The 20,810-nt window shown below is 39.6% G+C and overlaps 1 protein-coding gene across 1 annotated transcript in view; it reads right to left on the bottom strand.

The window, feature by feature from the left end:
- The window catches only part of RASGRP3 (RAS guanyl releasing protein 3 (calcium and DAG-regulated)), a 28,686-nt gene extending 8,119 nt beyond the window's left edge, over positions 1 to 20,567 (bottom strand). The window contains exons 1-11 of the mRNA XM_010016443.1: positions 20,498 to 20,567; positions 18,860 to 18,962; positions 18,163 to 18,225; positions 16,836 to 16,967; positions 15,414 to 15,561; positions 12,676 to 12,849; positions 12,142 to 12,258; positions 11,562 to 11,837; positions 7,167 to 7,244; positions 2,503 to 2,619; positions 230 to 345 (exon numbers count right to left, since the gene is read on the bottom strand). Of these exons, the coding sequence (XP_010014745.1) occupies positions 230 to 345; positions 2,503 to 2,619; positions 7,167 to 7,244; positions 11,562 to 11,837; positions 12,142 to 12,258; positions 12,676 to 12,849; positions 15,414 to 15,561; positions 16,836 to 16,967; positions 18,163 to 18,225; positions 18,860 to 18,962; positions 20,498 to 20,567 (1,394 nt within the window). The remainder of the gene's footprint in view (positions 1 to 229; positions 346 to 2,502; positions 2,620 to 7,166; positions 7,245 to 11,561; positions 11,838 to 12,141; positions 12,259 to 12,675; positions 12,850 to 15,413; positions 15,562 to 16,835; positions 16,968 to 18,162; positions 18,226 to 18,859; positions 18,963 to 20,497) is intronic.
- Between the last annotated feature and the right edge of the window lie 243 nt (positions 20,568 to 20,810).

The following is a 20,810-nucleotide window of genomic DNA, read 5'->3' as shown; positions in this document are numbered from 1 at the left end:
TACCAGGTAAAGCAGGACTCCAGCATAGGTGAGCTTATAGAACTGATTACAGCTTAAGAAGTTAAATGAGAACAGAATTCAGCCTTTGGTGATCCTCTGTTCCTTAAGTGAGATGTCAGACACAAGAAGCTTGTGAGACACTATTTCTTCAATAATTAGTTTTCATGAATATTTAAATAGAGGAAAAGAAACAAAAAACCACAACCCACAAATAAACCTCCAAACTTACTGGTCTTTGTCCAGCACACAGAAAGAGTCCAAAAAGGGGAAGTTGGCAGCTATACTTTCAAAGTCTTCCTGAGAAATATAGCCATCATGGTCATGGTCATAATTCCTAAAGACAGACTGAGGGGAAATAAAAAATAAAAAATTACTGTCTTAAGATCTAGCCTATCTTGAATTGATACCAGTTCTTCAATCCTATAATTACATATAACTTAATGTTCAGCATTACCAGTTGGATGCTCTGCTGCCTTGTTCTATTCCTTTTATTCCTACTTTGTACTTCAATATGCATATTTACAGGACTGTAGAGTAAAAAAATGGCTAATTTTTAAAGAAAACTTGACCTCAGTATTCATCTAGTGATGGTCCTCCACACCTCTTCAGACATCATTATTCTTGCTTTTTTTTTTTTAATTCTTTATTGGAAATGTCACTGAAATTCTGCCCCATGTGATATACTCCCTTTGCTTCATTATGTATGTTTTTAATCACAAAAAAAGAAATAAACCAAAAACAACTCAACAGCAGCTTTTCCATGAGTATTTCAGGTGGTTTTGGCTTCACTTCTCTTTTAGTTGGTCATCTCTTCTCTGCCACAGTACTGTTTCAATCTGATTCATTCACTAATACCTTGATACCCACACTATGAGCACTTTGCATATGACATCCATTCCCTCCCGTCAACGTACCCCAGCCCATCACTAAGAAAAAACAGACACGGGATCGAATTTAAAAGGTTGCATAAAATTAATGGAAGCCCTCCTTAGCTGCTAAGGAAGTACTAAATTCTGTGTTACTGATTGCAAAGATGTGCAAGGGGCATTTACAGCTACACATAATGCTGATGGGAGAATCATGAGTGTCAGAGTCAAAATGACTATCTGAAAGCCATATATTGAAGCACAAACTCATTAGATTAAGAGTTGGTTGACAAAGACAAGAATTTAATACACTGAGACCTCCGAAAGGTGTTTGCATTGTCCTTATTTTAATGAGAAGGTGATGAAGCCAATTTCTAAGCACCTGTCAAATGATCTGTAAGCAATGATCGGCAGACCTCAAAAATGCATTAGCAAGAAGGAACCAATACATAAACCCAAGTAGTATTCAACACCTAGCAATAAAAACAATGCCTTAAAGCACAACTCAAAGCAGCTAGTAAATGACAAAGATTGGCAAAATGAAGACAGCTGTGCAGAGTGGTGTGGAGCTTTTGGCAAGCTGTATCCGTAACAGTCCCAAAACAAGTTTTAATCCTGTCAAACTCAAGATCATACTTCCTGAACCAGGCCAAAATTGTGGAATGGGGGACTGCATCTCCCCACCTCTGGAACAAGAACAACCCCTCCACCCAGCACATTATGGAAAGATTAAAGAGTTGCAACACATGACTTAGGTAAACAAGCTATCAAAGAGAGGTTTGGATGTTGAGTGATTTTTGTCAACACATATGGCACTGACAAAAGCAGTGCAGGAACAGCACATGCAGTTCTGGCATCCCACATTAAGAGAAAAATTAAACTTTTAAAAAATAAGATCATGTACAAAAAGTAAAACACAAGATATATTTGAAGTCTGAGTGAGACAACTGGAGACTTTAAGTTATCTTAACAACATAATCCATTTAATGATCTATAACACGGATGAGGTCAGAATTTAACAGTTCCTCCCAGGCTTAGTTACTAATTTGTAAAAAGCAGAAGGAAATATTGCTTCATTACCTATAACACATTCCTGGTTCCCCTGGATGCTGCTTAAATCACTAGAAGTCCCTTAAACACCAACATAACAAGGCTCAGTCTCTCCAAATGAACGTGGTAGTGTTCAGTTTTGTTTGCATTACCTAACACATCACCTTCCAAACTCATGCTGGAAGATCCCAGATGTAATTCTCCATGACCTCATGCCTGTATTTTTAAAGCAATACCAACACAGTGCTATCTTTACCATACATAATATGCTCTGAACAGTCAAATAACAGCAAGTTGAAAACCAATATAGGGTTTCTGGAAAACTACTCTGGACCTAGTAACATGTGAGTCCTTGTTTCTGAATGTTTGCACTTTTGCATCCAGAAACCTGCTTACTAATCCCATATCTGATTGCAGGAATAAAATAAATAATTCTGAATGTATCAATAAAGGCTCGAATTTCTTATCAGATGTCTGAAATTAATCCCAACCATAACAATCCCTTGAAAAGCTTGTAATTAATTATAATGATGACAATATCCAACCTATTATTCTCTTTGACCAGTATATTCTTCCAAGTACTTACATCCACCAGCTTTCGTATGTGCTTGTTAATGACTGTAGGGTCAGGTTTTGGTACCACTCCAGATGCCCACTCCAGTGTCACTACTGGCTTGTTCGGGGTTGTCGGGGAGGTAGGCTGCTGAAAAATGGATCAGAACACAGAGATTTTCAAATCTGAATTATGAAGACAAATTTCCCCTTAAAAGCAGTTCTATATGTCAGAGCTACAACCACAGACTACTGGAGTCCCTGTGCTGTAAAAATGTGCTTAGCAAAGCATCAGGCAAGATTTTAAAGGGTTGCTTGCCTTTGCTGACAGCTTCACTTGGGCTCTTTGTGGCACCTCACAGCTAACGCTGGCAGTGGCAATACACAGCAAGCTCAGAAGCAAAACCAGGCAGACTTTCCTCACTGCTACCTCTAGAGGGTTCAACAGCAACAAGAATGGGACGAAGAGGGAAGGAAGGAAGGACAGTCTCTAGAGACGGCAGACATCAGAGACAGGTAAGTCCAGAAACTTGCTTTTCCCCTTCCTGGTAATGCCCCCGAGGAACTCTCCACCACAATGCAGCCTTGCCCCAACTCCCTGCTGGAGAGACTGTGTCCAGAAGCCATGCAAGGGACTGCAGCAGCCTGAATAAGTTAACCCTCCTGCTCTCTGCAGCACCAAGAAGACAGTGGGATGCAAAAGCAATGGAAGACACATGCTCTGCAATCCCACTGGTTTCCAGCTGAGATGTACCACGATGAACATCTTAATTCATCCAGGCGGCCTGAGCAGAAAGGGGCTAACCTTTTGTTTGCTTTGCAGATAACACCAGTCAGACTATTTTATTTTGTAAACAGCTTGGTCTTAACAAAACAGTAGCTGACAGCTCACTTGAGGCACAGAGCATGCAGCCCAACTCCCTCCCCGCCACTCTAGTGCTTTGGGAGGAGCTCTGTCACACAGCTCAGCTTGTTCAAGTAGAAAATACAGGACAAACCTGAACACAGGTTCAGGTAAGACTTCGAAAATCAGCAGTTAGCATGAAAAATGCTGCAAGGCATACTAGCCTTTCCTTACATCTGCCACTGGACAGCTAACAGGTGAAGCAGTGTCAAGCATATAAAATTCAGCATAGTTTGGATCAGAAAGGAGATGGCTCACAGCCTCAGAAAGGCCCCTGAACTAGCTGTTGAGTAAGAAACCCATCTCCCATTAAATTGGTGTGAGTTGAGAGGGAGATAATTAAGCCATGTAAAGATGTTACAGTTATTACTGTGTAAAACGAAGGTATTGTAGACTTTGGCATTGAGATGAAAAATGATCGTAAGGTCGTAATTTACTGCCTTTTATAGGAAAAAAAAAAGGATGTGTTAGTGGGTTGCTTTATTAACCTGCACAAGTAAGTTTGGGAAATAATCACTATATGAACATAATTCAATTCCAGCAAGAAATACAATAAACCTAGACATCCAGCTCTACATGCCAAAAGTACTTACAGAATCTTTTAATCCTAAAATTAATGTCACTGCACAGTGGCAGACCAACAGTTTGGCAAGTGCTTTTGCTCTAAAAATATGTGGAAATACAGCAATCTTTTGAAGATGACATGCTACGTGATAACATGTAACATACCAGTATTGTAATATTCTTACAGCTATGGTCAGAGCAGAAATATGAAATGTGTCTTCTTTTAACAAAATCTTAAGACTAAAAGGAATCAAAGCATCAGTATCAAAGTGTCGGAGTGTGCTAGACTAAGGCCTTACAGAGAGCTAACTCCTGCTGGTCGGACTGCACAATGGCAGAAAGAGTCTGAATCCATTGGAGCCTTCCTCTGTCTTCTGGGCTATTTCATTTGAAGCCTCATTCACTTTTTATGAGTTTTTTTGACAAGTTGCAATGAAAACGTCATGTTACTGCCCACTAGCCAAAGGGAAATGTTGGTTTCTTCTATTTCACTCATAGGCTCGTATGAACAACCATAATTTTATTTCTGTGTTTGAAATGTATGCTGGGAGGAAAGGTACTAACCAGTGTTCAGAGACTACCCAGCTGAATTTACTGAATGTTCAGAAATACTGTGTCTGGTCATGCTGTTCTGATTCAGCCTGCATCTCCTGTCTGTTTCACCAGCACAAGCATAAATGGTATCAAAGACTGAAAAAGCATTTTAAGATGGATGTGAACATTTGCTTATTTTGGCATTGAAATAAATTCTAGTCAATGCAGAAAAAGTGTGTGTGTTTTCAGTGGCATAACTGCACCAGGCCAATAGCTGCACTAGTAAAAGCTCCCAACAAGAAGATAACAAATGCTCGGAGAAAAGCAGGACAGTGTGACAGGGAGATGCTGTACTGGACGGTCAGTCTTCAGTATTTTTTTAGGCTGCTACACAGACTGAAGACTCTCCTCCCAGTTTTAGCGGAATGAAGGTCTTGCTCGAGCCCCTGTTAACAGCAGGCTCCTATGCTAACAGATTTGCCTCCAAAATGACTACAGCAGCATGAGGCATTTCCTTTGCAGTGCACCTGCACAGGAGTTGTATCCATACAACAATAAGAAGCAGCTGGAATGATATGACTACGCTGTCATGTCACCTTTGGCAATTTTTTTCTGCATACAAAAGCTCTGCAGATTCTTTCCCCTCTAATACAGCTTGTGTGCTTTGGCATTCCATCAAAGAAAAGTATGCTTCAAATAGTCTGGCTTCTGTCGATTCAGCTGTAGCTTTTTACCCATCAGGGTGCTGCAACAGCTCAATGTCACTGGTTATTCACTGATTGTTACGCAGAAGTCTCCCACAATTGCTGGGTACTGTTGAAGTTCATAGCACTGTTTATATTGCTTTTGTCCTTCCTAATGCTCAAGCTGGAGATCAAAGCAACAGTGTGATAATTTTCTTCTTCTACAGTAGTGGCCCATTAATCCTTCCACAGCACAGAGCTGTGACAAATCAACTCAGCTGGCAGTAATGGGAGTACAAGGGAGCCAGAATAACTGCGATAAATGGCAACTGTTATGGTCAAATCATACCCAGCAAGGACTGGAGACTCAGCAATGAAATTTCAGGTGTTCAAACTGAGTTAAGGTTGACTACGGAAATATTCAATAGCTTCTTTACTACTGCTCATTGTCCACCATTGAAAGCGCATACACAAAGTCCTAAAACTGGTCCCCAAGAGTGATAAATGATCTTAAAACCCAGAGAATCATAGAATAGTTAGGGTTGGAAAGGACCTTAAGATCATCTAGTTCCATCCCCCCTGCCATGAGCAGGGACACCTCGCACTAAATTATGTTGCCCAAGGCTCTGTCCAACCTGGCCTTGAACACCGCCAGGGTTGGAGCATTCACAACTTCCTTGGGCAACCTGTTCCAGTGCCTCACCACCCTCACTGTAAAGAACTTCTTCCTTATATCTAACCTAAACTTCCCCTGTGTAAGTTTAAAGCCATTACACCTGGTCCTATCACTACAGTCCCTAATGAAGAGTCCCTCCCCAACATCCTTATAGGCCCCCTTCAGATACTGGAAGGCTGCTATGAGGTCTCCACGCAGTCTTCTCTTCTCCAGGCTGAACAGCCCCAACTTTCTTAGCCTGTCTTCATATGGGAGGTGCTCCAGTCCTCTTATCATCCTCGTGGCCCTCCTCTGGACTTGTTCCAACAGCTCCATGTCCTTTTTATGTTGAGGACACCAGAACTGTACACAATACTCCAGGTGAGGTCTCACAAAAGCAGAATAGAGGTGCAGGATCACCTCCTTTGACCTGCTGGTCATGCTTCTTTTGATGCAGACCAGGATATGGGCTGAGAAGCCCTATACTTGGAAATTAAGAGGTTCTACCTCTTATGTTTGCTTTTAAGAATAATTCAGAAACATAAAAAGCACTGCAATGAATCACCTCAGCCTACTGGACTCTGCCCTCACACCCTGCTAAGCATTTCCAGCCACCCTTAGTTTTTGCTGGTCTCAGATTTGAAAGGGCTGAGATTTGAAAGGGCCTGAGAGCATCATGTGCTGCATATGATAGGTCATATAATTGTTAATGCACCAATGAAAGGCTCAGAGGAAAAACCCAAGCTTTGGCAGCAGAGAGTAATCCTGTAAATGAAATTCAGCTATTAATTAGAAAATTTATCTGTATCCTCAGACTTGCAAAGCATAATGAAAAAATGTACCAATGCAGCATTATCTTTAGTTGCACACATTAAAAAAGAGTAATATCTATTCTAAGGTGTTTAAACATTGCTTGAGAGCCCAAAATACAGGCAATTCTACGTAAGCAAACCAGCTTTTAAAACACTACAGCTAATGCTGTGCCTTACCTAAAACAAATCTTTGGACTCAGTGTTGTTTTACACAACTGCACCAGCATCCAGAAAATGAAGTAATGGTCATGCAGTGACATAACTTACAAAGGGTGTCTTCCCATAAAGCAGAACTATGGTTTCCAGAACTTGCAGAGGTTTTTTGAGAAATAATTAGTAATGAAGTCTGGCATGTTTCACTATTTACTTCTTCCAATATGCACTAAAACTTACAAATATTGACTGTGTTTACTATGCAGGCAAAACACTAAAAAGCTTTATGTGAATACAAATAAGGAAGCACATTAACTGTCATTTGAGAAAATGTAATCAACTGACTGCAGACAAAATAAGCAATATGTCAAAATGCAGTAAAAGATGACCTACAGATTTGGAGTTCCTTGGTTCCAGCACCAGTGAGAGCTTGTAGATATCATCCTCAGTGTGATAGAGGTCCAGAGACAGCTGTATGCAAGAAAGAGGTAAAACCAGTAACGGTCATTAGACTGGATTGGAAATACCATGCTTGTAAGCTTACTTTACAAGACATATACCTCCCACTGAAGCTAAACAAAAGTTTTGCTGCTCAGAGCCCAGGCTTCATGCCAAAGCTGCAGGTGCAGATGCTGGGAAAGCAGCTTTTCACAAGAGCTAATGTAACTGACACTGGTGAGCACACGTTGCTGCTCACACCTGTACTGAGCCAAGCAGGCACTGTACTCAAGGGCTGTCACAACCTGCATCCCAACATGTTGAGTGAGAGGGGCTGGATGCTGATCTTCTTCAAAGAGGGACATTGGCACTGTAGACCACCCTTATGTAAAACACTTTCTTCTAGCAGCTCAGTGGTCATGAGAGATCTCAGAGAAATTACCTGGTGAATACAAAACCTTCAGCAAAGATGTTGTAAAGGGGCTAGGCTAGAAGGACTTCAGATTGTGTTCTGCTCAAATTTTGTTCCTGGAGAACAGTCAGCTCTACAGCTTACTGCAGCTCTTCTACAGAGGCAAACCAGGTTTGGCAACAGTGCTGATGCAGCAAAGTGCCCCGTGAAGAGCAATTTCAGTCACTTTAACCCAGCTTGGCCTGTTCCTGATCCCCTCTCTGCAAGTAAGGCAAATTCCCTTTCAGCTTCTTTTAGATAAATGAAAGCTTTTTCTCCCATGTTTTCATTCTTTTCCCTAGAGGACTTATTTAAAAAGAAGAAGAGGTGAGAGTACGCTTAAAGTAAGGTGAATCTTTGTTTCACTTCGGCAGCTGGGGTCTTGCGCTGTTGCAGGTCTGCAGTAAAATCCTCCTCTTTTGGAGTGGTGAAGGAGAAAAGTAATCAACACTGTAGCTAATGTTTTGCAATGAGAGGAAATGAACATTGCATGTTTCCTGTGATCATGTCCCTACATTAATTGGCTTTGGAGTAATTGACATGATTTGAAGTTACCATTTACATTGCAAATCCCCAATTAAGCTAAGATTGAGTTAAAAGGATGTTTCCCAGCAGGCAGATAGAATTACTACTGACTAAATGACTGTGACAGAAGATTATTTTTAAAGGACCTGAAGTGCTGAATTAGAAACAAGCAGAAGCAGGACCAGCCACACTGTACTGCAGAACCACCTCTAAGAACCACCACCTTCTTTTAGGTAGAATTTTGTTCAATGAGTAAGACAGGAGACAGAGCAAACACATGGCTTTAGAGATGTCTAGATATTGCATTATTCATTTTGTCTAGCTGTAACACTACACTGATTTTTGAAATTCATAATTTGGTTATGGGCACCAGTGAAAGCCTGAGCATGCTGCAGGTTCCCTCACCCAGCTGGCATGCTGCTGTCACACAGAAATGTTAAGGACCTGTCCTAAAAATAATGTGGATCCAGCAACTGCTGTAACAAATATTGTTCATGTACTTAATTATTCAGTGACTGAATTCTTACGTTCCTTGGTGGTATAAAATAAGCAAAACTTAGTTGGAGCACATGATACTACCAGGTCAAGCTGAGACTGAGAGCAGAATTGCTAGTTCAAAAGGCCTTGTCCTGTGTCTGCTAAAGAGCAGTTTTCTCAGCAGGCCAGATGAGCAAGGTGTGGGTTTGGGGATGGAAATTCATTGGTATTTACTGAGCAAGTTTGTATCTCCCGCTCCCTGAACTATCTGACCTTATCATAAGTGGCAGTTATAACTTGATTAGGCACGTGTAAGCACACAGTGGACAAGGTATTATCTAGTACAGAAGTTTCAAATACTAGTAAAAACATTACAAGTATGATGACTGTTCATTTACATAAGTTTTCATTTTATATTTTATTTACAGGTTTGCTCTGCTGGATAAAGCCTATCAGGAGCTTTCCTAGGACAACCTTCACAGCAGGTGGCAGTTCCCATTCTAATTTGACTTTCATTGGTGTGGTATGTTGCCAAGCAATTCTGGCGGGGGGGGGAGGAGGGTGTGTTCAGGAGGGTGGGGGTGTGATCAGAAAGGCACAACATTTCTTTGGTAAGTGGAACTTACTGAACACAAGTTAGGGAGGGTGACTTTCAATTTGATTGTTTAGATATTTCTCATTCTCTTCACTAGACTGTGCAAATGACTGGGACTTTCCAGTCATTTGCATATAGTTTCAGAGCAGGTTAGATAAATAGCAGTTGGGATCTAAAAATAGTGGGGGGAAAATGGTGGCACCAAATGAGTTCTAATGCAGTTAGTATAAATACATTGTAGTCTTGTTGAGAGATTGAGATCCACTTCCAGTCCACAGAAAGTGATGAAACATTTACCCACAGGCTTTTATCACATTGTGAAGTAAAGCAATGTGGAAATAATGCACAGCAGGTAAGGAAATCCCTTAAGCATCCTTACCCAATGTAAGTTTTCTATGATGAAACTGACATTAGAGCTATTCTTTCTCTCTATTGCACTGCCAAGCTTGTGATTAGGTCCTCTTTTACTACTTCTGCTTCTTAGTTCCAGGTTCCAGATGCCAGGGACTGGCACAAAACTGGGTACAGTAAATGGAGCTGGAGCGAGTGTGGCAGATAAGGCAGGAAAGGAGGAAGAACCACACGTACTAAAACCAAGCATGCACTGAGTCCATCTTCATGTAACACACTCTTGCTCACCGGCAGCTGAGTCCTGGCACATTTATTCCTCTTGCCCATGTAACTCAGGCTCATTTACATTTGACAAAGGAGGACTTGCATCACTAGAGCAACCCCTCAGTTTTTGCAGTCTCCTATGCAGATGGCCTGAAGTTTACTACCGAGCCCTTGTCCCAGCTTTTAAGCCAAACTCTCACTTCATAGCTCTTAACACAACCTCCCCAAACACAGAGTCATAGAATGCTTTGGGTTGGAAGGGACCTTAAAGATCATCTAGTTATAAAAACCCCCTGCCACAGGCAGGGCCACCTTCCATTCGACTAGATTGCTCAAAGCCCCATCCGACCTGGTCTTTAACACTGCCAGGGATGGGGCAGCCACAACTTCTCAGGGCAACCTGTGCCAGTGCCTCAACATCACCATTTTCAAACCACTTGAGTGTATCAGCTTCCCCAGAGTTGATTGGGCTTCACCATCAAGAAAAGAAAAACCAGAGCAAATACCTACATGGCCATGAAATACTCATTTTATCTTTTTGTGCAAGTTCTTGTACTAGCAAACCAACACCCAATGATTTACTTGTCAAGCAAGCACAGGCCAGGCTGTTAGCACTTGCTAAGTGTGTTGCAAAAGGCAGCACTGCAAGGGATGGAGGCCAGGCAAGAGATTTACACATTGCTTATCAGGATAAAGCACATACTAAAAGCTTGCCCAGATAGAAGTGGCTTAATGGAAAAACAGCTGAAGTGAACAAACAGTTGGGTCAGCTGATGCACACGCAAATGAAAAGCACTCTACACATCTATATACATTTACTAGTTTTGAAGGGGAGTTTCTCTAAGTAAGTTAAAGATGAGAAAATTTTTTACAGTTTACATTAGAGAGGGAGGACATAGCAATGAATGAAATAATTATTTCTTCAGGCTCTGGAAACAGGGTGACTTTGGCAGCAAGCGTGGTAAAAGACCATTTGCACGGAGCAAGGTCAAATATTTTTAGTTGGCAGTTCCTGTCAGCTTTGGGCTGCAACACTTAGCTTTTCTTCTCTTTCTGTGACCCCAGGCTATAATGTAAAACTTTTTTATTAACAGAAAGATGGACAGAAACATTTAAAGAGTAATGACTTATATGGTAGATGAAGAAGCCACTGTAAAAAAACAAAAAAACCCCAAAACAAAACCAAAAAAAAAACCAAACCAAAACCAAGAACCCAGTATTCTATTCATACGTACAAATGAGGAAAAAACCTACATACTAGAAGAAAAAGGAGAATATTCATTTTATGATATGTACCAAAGGTCTGTTCTAGGAACTTTTTGTTGAACTTTGATTTTTTTCCTTTCCAGGAATCACCATCTTAAGTCAAACTGCCACATTATCAAATGTACGTGACCCACAACTACACTTCCAGTGATTACTGTGAAGACAGAATTGCCTTGGAAAGGTTTTAGGATACCTACAGCTGTCTACCTAGGATGCCCATGGCTGTCTCTGTCATTACTAAAAGGTACCACCATGGAATCATACTAATAGGTAAAAGCAGCACAAGTTAATTTTAACCCATGATCAGGTCTGGAATCAAAACTAGGATAACAATGTGTACTTACCTCTATAGATATGAATATTCCTACTGACATTCAACATCTGAACAACAGAAATTAACTGAAACATGCTCAGTACTTACGGTTAGCAGGTTAATTAAATCCATATTAGGCTCTAAATGATGAGAGGAAGTCTGCAGGGAAACTAGTTCACTCAAGGTAATGGAAAGCTGTTGCATTTTCACTATGTTAACTTTGTTCTCATCTATCCAGTCAGGGAAAATGACATGGACAGCAATCAAGTCTTTCAAATGAACTCCTAAAATAGGAATTTTGAAGCCAACACAGTCAGCAAAAGCCTTGCGGTAGTTGCAGTAGTTTCCATTGGAAGAGACCAGCTCTGTCATTTCGTTCCAGTCCTACAAACAGCCAGAGAAGCAAGTCTCTGTGAAAGCATTCATAGCATTTCCTTAATCTGGTTTAAATGAGCACACCTCATGTCAAGGTAATGACAGTGTTAATTTCCTCTCTGGCACAGGCAATCAAGCAGAGGATCTCCATGAGCTGATCCTTCTCCACAAAGAGGAATGCAACCAAAGTGCCTTTGTGGATGCCCTGCCATGATCCAAGTATTGTGCTGGTGAGACACCTGCACTGCAGAATCCATCAGACCTCAGAGAGGTGATGCCCTGCTCAGTATGTCTATATTTCAGTCTGCCATACCTTTGTGACTTCAGAAGAGAGATGAGAATGAGTTTCTTTCAGACGAGAAATAGAGCTGTGGCTCAGACCTCCCACAACTGCCATCAGTGTGTTGAAGTTCTGGAGGTGAAGGAGCTTCTGGAGGAGAGATTGATTATGGATAATTAAAAGTCAGGGAAATACATGTGGGCAGCTATCTCATGTTAAACACAACAAGCTAAAAGAGACAATCTGTCACTGCTAAAGCAGAAATCATTAAACCAGGAGACAAACGAGAATGGTTCAGCGTCAGAATTTCTTTATTTAGTTAGCTTAGCTCCGCAAGAAACACACAGTAGTGACAGTTGCCAACTAGAATACAACAAAGAAAAATTACTTTATAGTTATGTCTGCTAACTAAAAAACATCCCACCTTAACAAATAATGTGCAGTGATGTTGAACAGGCTATTCACTGAGGAAACAGCACAAAGAGCATGCAGTTCATTTGTTTTCTGCAATCTCTATTTATGTTATTGCTTTATACTGGAAGAAAAAGACTCATATGTAAGACTTACCTGTGCAACATTGATAAACTTTGTGATTACTTCTGCCCTTTGCTGGGGTGTTGGTTTGCTGAGAACCATGAGCTGGACCCATTTGGAGATACCGTTAAATAAAGCAATAGATCTCTCCAAAGTAAGATTGTTCTCCAAGCAGCCATGGATCACATAGCTTTGGTAGTCTGTGAACTAACAAAGGGAAGGCATTTTCAGTAAAAAAGTGGACAACTTAAGAATCAAGCTGAAACCAATCTTATTTTATTGCTCCTCTTGTTTAGAAAGTGACAGACTCAGGGTCAGCAGACCCTGCTGCAACTCAGTTCTTTCTTTAAAGTTTTTTTGTTGTTGCGGAAATACCAGCTTAAAACTTCAGGTTTTGTGTGTGAGGTAATACAGGAGCCTGCATGATGAGCATGATTACTACTTCCATAGAATTATCTTTCCCATAAGTTACTCAACACTTACAACATTTTATTCTGTGTAGCTTGACTTGATATCCTCATGGCATGATACTCTATAGGAATTATCTAGTGCTACAAGTAAGAAGCATATAAATAAGAGCTTTCATGCCTCTCCAATATCCTGGCCAATTTCATTATTGCTGTAAAGAGGGAAATCTTGGCCCCACTGAAATCCATAGAAGCTCTGTCACTCTTCACATGAGCTTGAACTGCATCCCAAGCAGCTAACTGCATCCATTTTCTTCTTATGGAAAAAAAATTCTGTTTCACAAGGAGCTACTTCTGATAAATCTTGCTCCTTTTGATGTTATTGTTCCTGCCCTGTGTGTTTACGGACGTGGTTGTACATGGGAGAACTATGGCTCCCAAGAATTAGATTTCCCTAAATGTTTGAAAAAGATTTTCATTGTCCCTTAAAGACAGATTTTCAGAAGCTTATGACATAACTTTAGCTTGCTAGCAGTGTCAGCCAACACACATTTCTTGGTCTTCTAGCTGATCAAAAATTGCCTGCTGGAAGACCATGTGATAGCATACACTCTAACACAGCAGAAACTTGTCTCAGAACTGCAGATAAACAGTATTTCAGTGTTCAGTTACTTTAAAATATTTTCTGTTATAGTTAACACTGTCCTTCCTTCCCCTCCATTCTTTTCCCCCCATATTTTTTTAAATGGTTAAAACTAAAGACAGGATTCAGATTAATCATATTCTACAATTACATAGCTGTGAGATAATGAATAGTAAAAGATTAATTAACTCTAATTAGTTACAGAGAAACATCTGACATTGCAAAATTCAAGCCAAAGAATTAACAAATTAGAAACAACCAGGAAAAAAGAAAATTAATTGCAGGTCTGAAGTTTTCTTTCTCGAATTCCCAAAGGAATTAAAAGTTTAGGTTAGATATAAGGAAGATGTTCTTTACTGTGAGGGTGGCAAGGCACTGGAATGCATTGCCCAAGGAAGTTGTGAATGCTCCATCCCCGGCAGTGTTCAAGGCTAGGTTGGATGGAGTCTTGGGTGACCTGGTTTATTGCAAGGTGTCCCTGCCCATGGCAGGGGGGATGGAACTAGATGATCTTAAGGTCCATTCCAACACTAACTATTCTATGATTCTATGATATCTTAAGTCTGGTTAGAAATCCATGCCATTTTTCTTGTTCCTCCTTCTTTGTTTAGGGTTAGCCTTGCACAGATCGTGCTAGGGTGTTTTCCCATGATTTGAAGTCTAGAGTAATAAATCTTTGAACATTATTAGGAGATGTCAAAAGTGATTCTGTTTAGACTGGTCTCAGCTCCTCATTGATCTCTCTTTCCTTCCTCTCTTGAAACAAATAACCTCACATATTTTTCTTGGTTTTGTCGTTTGATTTCTTTCATGCTCCTAAACATTTTTAAAGGTCTTTCCCCCCCCCACCCTGAAGAGAACTTTTCATCTTGAGCATTTACTGCTTCCATTTGCCACCAGATACAGTGGCATCATGTGACCTTTTCATATTGATATTTGCCATTAGAAATCAGCATTTCTTTTGGCATTTGGATTACTCATTTGTTTTGCTTTAGCTTCTACTTTCATTTTCATCCATTTTTGCCTCTTGTTCATGTACAATCCTCTGTGAAAAGAAGCAAGTGTATCTGCATTTTCCTCAATGCCAATATGGGAAAATGAGGAAAGAGAAGTTGTGCAGTCTCTTGCGTTATTCAAGACCCAACTGGTGAAGTCCCTGGGAAACATGATCTGTCTCGAACCTGACCCTGCTTCAGGCAGGAGGTTGGCCTAGAGACACTTCCAACCTGAATTATCTTCTGATCCTAAGTTGGCAAATGAAAGGACAGTTTATGAAGAAGTGGTTGGGAGTGAAGAGAGACTACAGAAGGACTATGTATATTTCAAACTCTTCAAAAATTGTTCATTGCAAAGACTCTGATGTTTACTGAAAAGTAATTAACTATTTTCTCAGAGGAAAAACCAACCCAAACTGAAACTGAAGATTTTGAACACTAATACTAGTTTAATCAATTGCAGCAACACATGGTTGCAGTGGCTTTTAGCAGTAATTTTTGCCTAGTATTTGTCAAAAAAACCCCCTAAACTTCTGTCACTAAAAACATCAGTCATGAAAAAGATCAAGGAAGAGCTGGTACAGCCATGTCTGTGTACATCATATGAAGGATTATAAAGATACACTACACTGAAGCATAGAGGGGAAAAAAGTCATAAATGTTAAACCATGTGAACACTCTTCAAGGACAGACTCTTAATGGCAAGTGACAAAGCTGTAGGCTTACAGAAATTCTCCTGAAAGATTTATGCTCCAGAAAAGTAAGATGTTCAGCTAGCTCAATGGGCTCCAGATGGTCAAACAGCAGGCAGGCTTTTCCTTTCTTGGAAATCTTCTTTCTCTGTGTAACTCTTCTCATCCAGTCATAGGAAGGACTGCAACAAAAAAATAGGTATAATTCTCAATTCTGTATGGACATATATGAGTGTAGCCTGCAATGTGCACACACAGTGTAAAATTACCAAAAGACAGACCATGAGCTTTCTGATCTGTGACATCCAGCACATAACTAACACTCAGAGTAAGACCCATTGAGGTGCGTAACCAGAAGAGTTTCAGAGGCATTACTGCAAATGATAAATAATAGCAGGTTTCTATCTGAACACAGGTAATGTTCTCTATGATACAGGAAGTCATAATTAGAAAATTATTTGGAAACAGAAGAACAGGTCACACAAAATTCTGATACAAAATAAAAGAAAGACTTGAATAATATCAAGGATTAATTCTTACTCTGTAAAATCACAGGGCCATGAAATAACGGAACAACAGAAAGAGTCAGTCAAACAGTTAACAAAATAGTAAGCGGATGGACAAAAAGGCAAATCATTTGCTTGCAATAAATGGAATAATTTCTATCCATATACAGTAAAAGCACTTCAGAGAGCAGAAAGTTTGCTAATAATATTTTTAAATGAAGATTTAAGAGGCAACACTTATGTAATTTCACTGGTATTGTTCATGCAGGAAGTCTTGCAAACTTCATTGAGAATAATAGTGCTGTCCTTCCAGGTTACTATGCCATTTTTAAATAAGGAAAAATCACTACACATATGCCACATCTTAAAAGAAAACCTACAAAATCAGATGAGATACAAAAGCCTGTCTGGTGATGTTTAAAAGGTAACTTTCACTTCAGTGTGCCAAGGAAATAGTAGTGTAATCATTTTGATGCAATAAAACTACAAATGTGAATGCTAAAGAGTATCCAGTTAAATCATAGAAAACAAGTATGCAGAAAGCCATCAAAAAAAAAAAATTAACAGGTTACTGATGAAAGAACAAAAACGCTTCCCTGAGAAAATGCAAGATTTACACAGCATGCAAGTCACTGCTCTGCTTGTCATTCTGTGTGAAAGATTATAGGAAAAAAGGTAATATTAATCAATTAATTGGCACTAGTTTTGTCAGCAAAATTATTTGTTTCCCATTTATGTTAAAAACTTACACACAGATAAGAATCTTTTCTTTACTCTGACACTCCAACTAGAATTTAAAATTTGTAGTAACTTCAAATTTAGAAGACAATATAATCTTTTTGTAACTGCTTTTTTTGCACTCAAGATGGCCCTAAGCATTTTTATGTTTTGCACTGAACTAGAATTCTACGAGTTAGAGAGAAAGTAGTTGAAGGTCTTGACATCCTTACATGCTGGAGATATCAATGAGGTGGATGTGATCCTCATATCCAAGCTGGCTGGCTACTTCTCGAAACTCTTCAGTCAAACGAACCAGCCCAAGATCCAAATTAAACTCTGCAGGAAATTCCAAAATCCAGTATCTGAAACCCAAAGATAGCAGTTCAGACATGCCCAGGGATTCAGGCATAACATTCTGTGTCTGCGTACATGTACATACATTTTATTTACTAGGACTTCTTTTAGGCCCACTGGTCTTTGATCAGAATGGGTAGACTACCTCAGCCTGTTGCTTCTGTAATTATCTGTGACACTGAAGTGGCAAAAGCCACTTTATCATATAATTTCCTTTGGTTAACTTATCACAGCACAACACAGCAGTGTTGTACTGAAATGCAGAATTAAAGTGATGTCTCAACTGCGCACACAAAAGGCACACACACATGTCCTGATTCAGGCTGCCAGGAAACCCAAATGACAGTTGCACTTAGCCCTTGTCCAAGTGACACACTCTGTCTGCTCAGAAAATGAAAGTAAAACTGTGAATTTGAGTGACAGTTTTACCATGATAACCATGTAAATAAGATGTCTCCTCTGCTATTTAAATGGGGTGTGGAAAAGGCTCTGTCAGTCCTGTTTATCAATACCCCCCCCCTTGCCTTTCTTCACAGTGATATAACTTAGTCCAGAGGAAGGAGGAAAAAATGTTTGAAGGAAGCAGATTATGTCATATTAACTTAAAAATTCATGTTTTCTCTTTTATGGAGACATGTTCCTACACAAGCACAGCTTCACACATAAAAGATTTCGCATACAAACAAGGTCAGAGACGGTGCAGAGATCAGAACATACTTGACCGGTAATGGTCAAAGAGTCAAACTGGCATCATTAACACAGTTCTGTCACCATAAATCACGTAGGGATTGTGTGAAGTTGACAGCCCCGAGACAACTTTACTATACTAGATTACATCTGGAAGCAAAATATGTCTCTCCTCTCTGTGGCACTGAACTAGTCTTCCTCTAAGAGATGTCACACTCAAACATCATGTAAATCATACCACAGGTTTTCAAACAGCTTTTTAGCTCAATGCAGCTAAGTGTCTTGAAGTCTGAACAGCTCAACTTAATTGTTTTCAAATCAGAGAAATTAATTCCTCGCTATGGACTGGCGATCAAGTTAAAAAAACCAAACCCAAACCCAACCAACCAAAAAGCAAAGCTTTATATTTTTATATTTCCATGGTTTAGTTTTAATCTTTACAGAAAGAAGAAATTACATTGATAGTATTCAGAGAGGCATAAAACCAAAATGCTAGAGGATCAGAAGCATACTTACCTCATGAAGTAACAGATTTTTAATCTGAATTCATTGCAGTTCTCCCCATTGGCATCTCTATACGTATGCTAGTTAAAGAAAGCTTTGTGTGCCTTGATTTAGTAATGCTCTTTTTAACCACAGAAGACTAACACTAGGCCAGCTGAATAAAAACCGCTATAAAACTTTTCTTCTTGAGATAACCACAGTATGCTCTGATATTTCATTCACTTTCACAGCATCTTAAGAGACGAAGACCATTTCCTGGCTGCCACTTCATTTTTTGCACTAGCAAAAATGTCTCTATTCTACTATTCTGAATATTCTGCTGAAGGGTTTCTTGCCAGCTCTGGCTAACAAAATGTGATTACCGAATTCTTTGAGAGGTGTAAGTGACATATAGGTGCTTAGCTACCACTGAAAGTTCACACTAGTCAAAGGCCAGCCTGCCATGATACATTTGAAAAGTTAATCTTGGCCACATATTTCTACTTACTCAAAGTTAATGCAAAGTATGCCTCAGTATGCTTGTACATACAGAAAAGGTCCACAAGCAGTAGCATAAAGAAGCTCTCAGACTTCCATGTTTTAAGTTGAAAAAACTTCACCTCCAAACCTTATTTGTCATTCATAAATTGACACATTTTTACATGCAGTCACAGAAACAATCTGCTTTTGACATTGTAATGTTGATTTCCAAGACTTTGTGAAAGGATATGTGGACAGAAGCTTGCCAGCCAGCTCTGTGGAAGGCAGATACCACCGGTGCATTAAAAGAAAAGTTCTTGGCAAATGGTTGGAGCACCTATTTCCTTTGTCATCTGCAAAAAAGAAAGAGTTAACCACATAATTCACGAACAGAGAGGAGCTTTTCTTCTGTAAGTGGAGTCAGATAGAAAGATTGAAAGTGGAAATGTTGGTTTATTATCTACCAAACAGGTAGGAAATAATACCAAAGCACAAAAATGCTCCTTTAATGGCAGCTATTTCAGATTGTAGTGCTAGGTATCTATGGGGAAAAAAACCCAAACAAGTGCAGATAATGGGCCATAGCAAAAAAACCAAACCAAACCAAAACAAAAAAACAACAGGGCAGGGACAGCACTATTCTAAATGTTATTCAAAGGGACTGCCAGTAACCCAAAGAAAGAAACCAAAATTAGTCCACCAAAAGTGTGGGGAGATGATTATGTACAACCGCTTCCAATAAGCATTTTAATGCAGCTTTATAGTTTTATGTTAACAATTAGATTATTAAAAAAGGGATCTGCCTCAACTACTTCAATGTCAAAGCAGCAGTTCACATCTGCACCCAGGGTCCCATCTCCAGCTGCTTTACAGACCAAGGTGTCTTTGCAATATGGCCACTGAAACTACAGAGAGTTATTCCCTGGCAGGGTAGCTGGCCATCAGTCTTCCTCATCATCTGCAATCTTGGATTATTCTCTGTATGTCACTCTTTTAGATTATATGCATGTGTGAAACAGGAACAACACAGGCACTACACTTTTCCAGAGAGTGTGTATACAAGGAAGAGAGACATGATTTCCAACAGACAGTAAGTATATGGGCTCTGATAATACTTTCATGAGATTTTAGAAAAACAGGTTTGATTGCAGTCTAGAGAAATGCTTATACAGGGATTCACTACAGCCACTAGCAAGACCTGTTTGTCCCTCAATTATTTAACCTCTCTCACCTTTAGATACTTGTTTCTTTCCACAAGGGAAAACAATTAATACCTCATTCCAACCAAAAGCTGTCCTGCATTTCAAAAGAACCTAAATGTAGCTTTGTGAATTAAGGCCCCATTTCAAACTAAGACCATCCATGAACTCATCTGACTGCAATGTGACATATGTCATGATTAATGGTGCTATGAATCAAAGTCTATTTCATCACTTCTTTCCCTCAGACCTGGTACATCACAGTTTAATAAGAGTAAAAAGATTACATGAGCCTTAAGTCATATTCATGTCAATTATTCCATGATGCTTCAGAAAACCTTTCAAAAAAATGACTAGTCAGAAATGCAGCTGTGTAACCACTTAAGACAAAGATCAATGCCAAAAATAACTCCTTGAATAATTCAGCTAAACACTTCTTTTGGTGAAGGCCAGCATTTTAAAAAACACTATACTTGCCATTGTGCATTATCTGTATTACGAAAATTTAATACAGTGTGCATGTGATTGAAATTCTGGCTCGTGATTCTGGGCCAAAACGAAACATGGAAAAATTTACAGAACTGAAATGTTTTTTGCCAAGGGAAAGACTGGCTCAATCAGAGAACAGCAGGGGTTATGTTATAAGATGAACTTCAGGAACAGCAAAGTAAAATATTGAAAACGTGTACCAAACATTTCAATACAAGTGTTCAAAAGCTCATCCAATGTTGCAGCCTTTCCAAGTGTGTTTGACCCCATTGTCCTTTAGTTGTTGTCAAAAAATAAGGGACATTTTCACCAAGTAGAATGATGCTTCTTCAGCTGCACAGCTTTTTCACTTTATTTTGTAGGTTGTGTTCTTAGCTGGACTTCAGGGAAAATCTGGAGAAAATAAAAGAAATCACAATTATGTGGAAGACTTATCAGGATGCAATGTTTACAATACAGCTAATCTTTTCTGTAAGCTGTTTTTTCCCCACATGATACAGAGCACGTGAAAGA

The sequence above is a fragment of the Nestor notabilis genome, unplaced genomic scaffold, assembly GCF_000696875.1.
Source record: "Nestor notabilis isolate BGI_N333 unplaced genomic scaffold, ASM69687v1 scaffold15366, whole genome shotgun sequence".
Taxonomy (NCBI): domain Eukaryota; kingdom Metazoa; phylum Chordata; class Aves; order Psittaciformes; family Psittacidae; genus Nestor; species Nestor notabilis.
Note: the sequence above shows the minus strand (reverse complement) of the source record. Positions and strands in the feature narration are given on the sequence as shown.